At 37.8% G+C, this 8,290-nt stretch overlaps 1 protein-coding gene across 1 annotated transcript; it reads left to right on the top strand.

The window, feature by feature from the left end:
• Positions 1-3,971: 3,971 nt before the first annotated feature.
• On the top strand, positions 3,972-7,549 carry LOC112017725 (uncharacterized; the record flags this gene model as incomplete). The annotated part of the gene is made up of 4 exons (XM_024050177.2): positions 3,972-4,204; positions 5,788-5,826; positions 6,035-6,104; positions 6,876-7,549. Coding segments are annotated over 4 exons (393 nt in total), but the record flags the coding sequence as incomplete, so codon positions are not given.
• Positions 7,550-8,290: the final 741 nt, after the last annotated feature.

The raw sequence follows: 8,290 nt of genomic DNA, 5'->3' as shown, positions 1-8,290 counted from the left end.
CGGACCTCCTCAGCCACTAGTGTGATGTAGGAGATGCCGCAATTTCCCCTCACTGACTAGTTGTTCCAAATGAATCCACAAGTTCCTGCAGTCCTCAGTCGTGTGCCCATGATCCTGGTGGTATTGGCAGTAGAGATTACTATTACGTCTGTCAGGATTCCCTGCCATCTTGTTCGGCCACTTGAGGAACAGCTCGTTCTTGACCTTTTCTAAAACTTGGTGGACTGGGTCTCTGAATACGGTGTTGACATTCTGGGGGTTGGCCGTTCCTGACTGTGCAGGAAAATCTCTCCTTGGTTTTCTGTTGGTGTATCGATCCAACCTGAAATCCCTCATTTCCAGGGGATAACCTTCTCCTTGCCTTTCCCTTGTTGTTGGTCTTCTTCAACTCTCTTGTACTTCTCAATGCGGTCTATTAGCTGATGAATGGTAGTAACGGGCTTACCAGACAAGGATGTCCTTAAGCCGTGATCGTTAGGGAGGCCGAGCTTAAACGTTTCTAGGGCCATTGCAACAAAATTGCCCTCCATGTCATTAAACATTTCCCAATATCTATCCAAATACACCTTCAGGGATTCTCCTTCCTGCATGGTCAAAGACAGCAGAGAGGACAGAGGTCGGGCCACTCTTCGGCATGTGACAAATCGTGAACCAAAAGCTTGGGTGAGCTCTTTGAAGGAGCTGATGGAATTTGGGCTCAGTCCATCGAACCACCTCATGGCAACTGGCCCAAGACTGGAAGGGAAAACCTTGCACATCAGCGCTTCGTCCCTAGAGTAGACAGCTATCCTTTGGTTAAAATGACTCACGTGTTCCATGGGGTCTGTTTTGCCGTTGTAGATGGTGAACGTTGGTTGGTTAAAGCGCCGAGGAAGTCTAGCCTCTTCAATCCTGCGCGTGAAGGGTGACCTGGAAATCTGGTTTAGAGCCTTGCTCATGGCGTCGCTTCCGATGTCTCCACGCGATGGACTTCTGCGTTGTCCCTTGTGAGGAGATTCTTGTTCATAGGTATAGGACTCGCTGGCTGGTGTCCTGGATTTGGGTTGATAAGTGACGTCCGGCTCATCATCGGGGTCCTCATCAGAGTACGAGGAAGCCCGTTTCCTCTTTGCATGGCGTAACTCCCTTTTTAGCTTGTCAACCTCCCGCTGCAAATCTCGGTTCTTCTCTGCATGGGACACGTGGCTTCCGCCATGTGACTGGCCCTGACCAGGGGGTATGGTGTGCACGCTACCCTCGCGGTCTTGTCTCCGCTCTAGGTTAAGGAAAGGGTCCTCGTGCTGGGATGCCCTAGACTCCGCTTCTTGTTCACCGCGTTCAGCCATCACCTACTGTTGTCTCCACCCCTGCACAAGCTCTCCCCACAGACAGCGCCAATTGTAGAGTCTGTTTTTGTAGCCCAAGCCCAAAGGATATGGGTTAAAGGCCCAACGAATCCAGAACAATGAATTTGTAGAGAGTGGGCGAAAGAGCTGGGCTGGTTATGAAGCACAGAACAGTTGGCTAGGTTACGTGCAGTGATGATAACATGAACTAAAGCTCAGATAACTCCATGAATGAATGTCCGAAGAGGTGTTTTATTAAGTGAACAGTGATTACAACATTCAGAGCTACAGTAAAGCTTTTCTCTCTCTTTTTCCTTCTCTTTTCCGGTCCCCCATTATCAGGGACCCTTCTTCTTTATATAGCATCTCTTCCTATCATCTCCATCGTCCACATGTTCTTCATTCGCGCATCTACTCAAGTGCATGTCAGGTTATGTGTCTACTTTAGTTCTTTGTGAGTGGCGGTAGCTGAGGTTGCACTGTTCAGGGGTCTTCTCCACATAAATGCGGCCAGAAAAGCTGTTGCTGAGCATTAAATGTGGTGGTAGCAGCTTTTCCTTTAGATATTTTTTAGTTCTGATCATCTCCGGATCCACCCAGGACCTATCATTACCGTTGGGATTGTTAGGAAGATTAGTCGGACCTTCCACACGCTCGTTTGATCAAGGCTTGTCGTAGCCGAGGAGCAAGACGTCTTCGGACCAATGGTGACCTCTTCGGACGACACTCCCTCTCTGCTTCTGGGCTTCCCTGTTTTAGATGGGCCGCCCCAACCACCTATTGATCTTTGGAAACACAATAGTCCTTAACAGGGGGTTCCGGGCCCGTTAAGTAGCTTTGGGCTTTTTTCCCCCTACAAATGTAAATTATTAACTTTTATCCAAAAAATTAAAAAAGCAGCACGTGCTTGTGGCGTGCTCAGAGACTATAGTTTAACCTATAAGTTTTTAGTATTTGACTAACTGTATGCCCATTTTAATTTAGATTCAGGGCAACTGGACACAATTTATGGGGGCTGGCTTTTTTTTATAAAACTTGCTTCTACTACTTTTATTTTTTTTGTCTAGCTATTGTGGCTTTATTCTAAAACTCGCTTTCATGTGTAATAGAATCTAGAAAAGGTTCATTTGCCAAGAAGTTGCGAGCGTTTTACTAAGATCGGCAGAATATTTTCTACACTATAGAAGCTGTTCTTAATGTGATGTTGAACCAATGACTTATCAGACCATTTAAGGATAATCAAGATTCATTAACATTAATATTTGAGGATTTTAAAAGTATTTTCATTCTTCAACTATTGTTTGACTTTGATATATAGTCTAAAGAGCCATGCTAGATAGCTAAGTTTATACTCCAGGCCAATGTTTCTTGATTAGTCTAAGGTTAATCAAGTATTCTCTAATCTCTAGTATATAAACTCTACGTTTAAAGAAACACTTCAAAGGACTAAAGAGTTTGCGTACGTATTTAATTCAATATCTGAGTCAATTCATATTAGCTCATTAATCACCACAATTAAAAAGAATAAAATAGTCTCTCTCATTTTCAATGTGAGATTAAACAATTTCACTAACTCCTCATCTTCCATATTTACTCCCACATCTTTTTACATTTATGTTGTAATATTTATTCATTTTAATTGATTAATATGAAAATTCTCCAACAATACATTTTTTTCTTATTAAAATAAAACAAATTCATGCAACATTTTAAATCATATATAGAGAAAATGAGTATGTTTAGCACAATAAACTATATTATTAATTCTCTTACACCCGTTTGAAACATTATAATCCAATATGCACAATATATGTTTAATCACATAATTACCCATAACATTGAAAAAAATAAGTTGATTAAAAAGGAGAAGTTGAAAAAGTTTTCATTTTCTCTCCAAGGGGCAATCGTCAAGTCCCGATGCGCCTCTGTCATGTGAATTTTTTCACTTGGGATGAAAATGTATTTTTTAATTAAGTAATCATATAGCTGAATTTTAAAAGTGAAACCTAAGGTACTATACCTAAATTTTACTCTTCTACAGGTTCCTCAAGTGTGCAAGTCCCATTTAATGTAGAATTTGCCCATCAATTTAGTTATGTAGGCTTTTCATTAAAATTAAAACTAAAAATCAAAATAAGAGAAACAAAAAGTTGTATAGTCTAATCTATAAACCTATGATTCTCCCAAAAAAAAAAAAAAACCCCCCCCCTATGATCAAAGTACTTACCGGCAAACCATCCTTTTTCCGTAGCGCACGGCTCTAGGAATGTTTTTTTAATTTTATTTTATGGTAGGATTTCTTTAAAAAAAATTTATTTTAGGGTAGTCATTATTAAGAAACTTAAATTGTAGGAACTGATAGTCACAATATCTCTCTTGATACTATTTTTAAGAAACATGAAATTATAAATGATTTTTTATGGAATAGGTGTTCTACCGTACCCCTCCCAAAAAAAGGGGTACGGTATCCCCTTAAATCTGAACCCTTCATTTGACATTGTTTTAATCTTGTCCATTGATGTAATTTTAATAGGTTTTGGTTACCGGCTAAACAGGTTTTATATATAAACCAAAAACCATAACCATACTTTTCTCCTCTCACGTTTGCTTCTCTGCCTCTGTAAACAAAACCCTCAAAATAGCTAAAACCATACAAGAATCAGACAGCCGCACACCCACAACCTCAAATCGGCGGCGCTTCTTCTCATCCAATCCAACTCGTCGGCGCCGCTCTCTAATTTCGTCTCTTCCAATCCATCCTCGAATCGGCGGCGCACTTATATCCAATCCAACTCGGCGGCTCTTCAACTCTTCCAGTACGACTCGGCGGCGCTTCTTTTCTGCCATTCTAAATCGGCGGAACCACCCACAATCTTCAGGTTCTCTCTTTACATATGATTAACGCTAATATGGGTTTATATTATTTCTCTAAACTTTGTGGGTTTATGCTATTATTGTTTTGTTTGAGTTTCGGTTCTTATATATTTGACAAATTAATGTTTACACCGAAGGGCTTGACAGTCCACCATTGATTGCCTGGATCACTACTGCCATGTGAAACGAAATTGTAATAAGGTTGCCAATGCCTTGGCAAAGAAATCTTGGGTTGGGCTAGAACTTGAGGTTTGGGTTGAAGACTTACGTGGGGACATTATCCCCTTGCTCTGTTTGATGTTCATAGTTTTCTTATGTTTTAATAAAAGCATCGGTCTGTCTCACAGACTGGTTTCTCAAAAAAAAAAGGAAAAAAACAAATAATCTTTACACTTTTGAGTTTGGGATGCGAAACGTGAAACTTGAGTGAGACGTGGGAACCCTTATCCATAAGTTGCGACAAGATTAGATTTGGTTGGGAGTGTGGGGAGGACACAATACTATGAACCTATGGACTTAGGAGATTTTTTTTTTCAACCACCTTGGCAGTAAGAACACCAATTTTAGTGTTGGTTTGTGCTATATTTTAGAGTTGGTTTCCAATTTTAGAGTTGGTTTCTCTAAAATTTAGAATTTGAAAGAAGCCTGGTGAGTTTGCTCAGAGTTTCAGGAGCAGATATTTTATCTGGATGATGTTCACCATAAATTGAAGTTGTAATAAAAACAGCCTTCCTAATTAGATCATCTCCTGTATCAAAATTGTGTCCCTCTTTTAGCATTAGTTTGGACTTTCTACTTTCTAGCAGTGTGGCTCTGCATAGAGCCAGTTGGTGCCAAAGGCAAGGATTCAACTGGGAATTAGTCAGTAACAAAGCGATCTCTCAACTTGAGTAACAAATAGTTGGTCCCCCGGCTCCCAAAGCATTTGTACATTACCGCAGAAGTTGTAGAGCAGCACTGCACCTAGAGAAAGAGAATGTAGCAAGAGACAAAAACCAAAACCCCCTTTTGACAAAGATATAGCAACTCTGACATCCTTACCTCAACAACAATTACAGAGTACAGGGTAAGGTCATCTCCAATTCTGAATGGCAACAACAGAAGCTGCACAGATAGTTTCACGTTCAGCCCAGTGATTACTTTCAAATTAGGATTAGCTAGCTATTTTTTTTTTTAGTCCAGTTACTGTGAAAAATCAGGTTAACATTATTTCTCATTGAGAGTTTATTTTAGCTTTGGTTTTTCCTAGGTGAGGTGAGGTACTCTGAATCAAGATGATACTGAATAAACGACTAACCATCATGATTGGAAATATTACTTTGTGAATTTAGGTCGATGTCATTTTAAGGTGTGGTCTCACCTATAAAAAGGATGAGTTCATAATTACCACCAAAAAATAAACTACCCTATAGTAAGCACATTTATCAATGCTTTCACTTGCTAGATTAAGATTGGGAATTGGACTGCTATGGTTGAGGATGTCTCATAGTGATATATATTTTGAATAAAATTGCATTGTTTATGATTTTCCATTCATGATAAATATTTATTGAGGTTAACCTGTTTCCTTTTTCTGTTTTTGAATCAGGCTTACACACACATGTTTTAATAAGTGTGTTGAGAAAAGGTACAAAACTTTGTGTTAATTTCTTTCCTGCAATTTGCATGAACTTTTCTAAGTTGATTTTGAATTCACCTTTGTAGAATCCAGTTAACTTTTTTTACAAAGTTCAGTAATTTTTTCTCTATATTAATTAATTGCAGAAAGTACTCACTTGACATCCTTGTGTAAAGAAAATGTATCAAATTGTTCATATTATCATTTATTATTTCAGGTACAAGGAGTCTGAACTAAATATGGGTGAAAATAGTTGCATTGATCGTTGCGTATCAAAATATTGGCATGTAAGTTGACAATCATATTCACATATGGTTTACACAGTACTTCCCACAGTATAAACTTTTGATTGATGTACTTTTTTTTGAGGGGGTAGATTAAATTTCTCATTATTATATTACTCTCTTGTCTCTTGTTATAATTTGATTGATATAAAGTTATATCCATGTTATAATTTGCTTGATAAGTTTGTAAATATTTTCAAGCTACTCATAGATATCCTGTATAAGGAGCAATGCGGATGTTTTAAATGTGGACTGACTCTCATCTATTGTCATATTCTTTTGAACTGGATTTTGTTACAAAAAAGACAATATTTCAGTTTCTTCTTACCTTCAACCCCTCCACACCAGAAGTTTCATTTTTCCCCTTGGCCTTTCTTTGAATTTGGTTGTCTTGATGTTTGATTGGATTCTCTCCATCATGTTTCTGGCTTAAGTTTAATTTTATATCATCCATTACTTCCATGCTTCCTTCACATTATTTTATTTAGTTTATCAATGCGTATGTTATACTGCTAATTCTGTGCACCATGCCATTAGCTTAGAAATATCTGTATAAGTCTTCCAGCCTTGGTGTTGCTTTAGAAAGGCCTAACCTTATAGACGTGATTTTCTGTGACATCAGTATTTGAATAGTGTGGGTTGCTTTCTGGTTCTATTTTGTTTTGTGGTAATTTAGTGTATGGAATTGGTATTTCATCACCTATGAATTATGATTTGCGTGCGATTACCATCATGTAATGGAAATAAAAGCAAGCTATTTTGTGTTTTTGCCAGGTGACTAATCTAATCGACCAGCTGCTAGGTTCAGGTCGGCCCCCAATGTGAAATTAAGGCTATTCCGAAATTTGCTCTACATTAGTTACGTGTTTACCTGGCTGGCTGCCAAAGGTTGATACTGGAATGATTTTTGTTTGTACCAAACTTTATGAGGTGGTTCCATTTTGTTTTTTTTTTTTTTTTTTTAAAGTATTGGCAGCAATTTGAATTTATGCTGCTCCTAGATTTAAGTCATAAAATTGTTAGCTCTTCATAAATGAAATATTATTCTTGGAAAAATCATCAGTATTTGTGATGATTCTATAACATGTTGAATTGTTTTTGCTGCTGCTTGTTTCTTGGAAGTTTGCAAATGCTTGAAAGGAATGGAGATGTTAATGCACATTAAGGGCCCACTTCCTTCCTCCACAGAGCTTAAAAAAGTTCTATACGTACATCAGTGCCCTTCCACTTCTGCGCATCTAAAGTTTGTGGTCATTCTAGCTGATCTCATTATGAAAATCCAGACTGAAAATGAATTTGCAATTCCTACATGTGTGAACCTTGAAGCCTACAATTGAATGACTCAAATTGCAAGTTAGGGAATCAAATTGCAAGCCTGTATAAGACATGTCAGATACGAAAACATCAATTAAGCAATTGAGTATGTTTAGATTGGATTCGTAGATTAATGGGATCTGTTTATCCGACTTTTGTCTAATTTTCTTTTCAATGTCGCAAGGTACACAGTTTAAGTGCACTGCCTCCTACCCCACAAAGAAGGAAACGAGAGCTTAAATCTAAGGCCAAATGTTTCTTGTAGATATAGGACGTTCATTAATGGGGCAAGAGCAAGGTGATGCAGGTGATCGTAATTAATGGGGCAAGAGCAAGGTCCAAATTATAAGCTTTTGGATATAGATTTACTCCAAAAATTTCTAAGTGTTTGGCAATCGTCCAGGTGACTCCATGCTGGACAATTTTCTTGCACTTGGATGACCTTTTTGGTCTTGAACGACACTGTCGACGAATTGGAGATAGTCTAATTTTTGGTTTATCATCATATATAAATAATAAAAATATAAATATCAAGAAAATGGCCTCAACTATGTTATTTTATAAGGAGGTATGCCCCTGAATGTGATGGAAGATACCAAAGGAGATACGTAGGAAATTAATTGGTATATTCAAATATTTGCGAAAGAAACCAAGATAATTCTAGCTGATTTTTTTTGTGAACAAGAGTATTTATTGTGGTTGGGCTAATTTCATGGGATCCTTTTTTTTTTTTTTTTTTTTTGGTCTTCGATTTTAGATCTAAATTTTTTAATTTTGTGGTTGGGCTAATTTCATGGGATCCTTTTTTTTTTTTTTTTTTTTTGGTCTTCGATTTTAGATCTAAATTTTTTAATAACTTCTAAAAAATTGTTTTT

The sequence above is a fragment of the Quercus suber genome, unplaced genomic scaffold, assembly GCF_002906115.3.
Source record: "Quercus suber isolate HL8 unplaced genomic scaffold, Cork oak 2.0 scaffold_131, whole genome shotgun sequence".
NCBI lineage: Eukaryota > Viridiplantae > Streptophyta > Magnoliopsida > Fagales > Fagaceae > Quercus > Quercus suber.
Note: the sequence above shows the minus strand (reverse complement) of the source record. Positions and strands in the feature narration are given on the sequence as shown.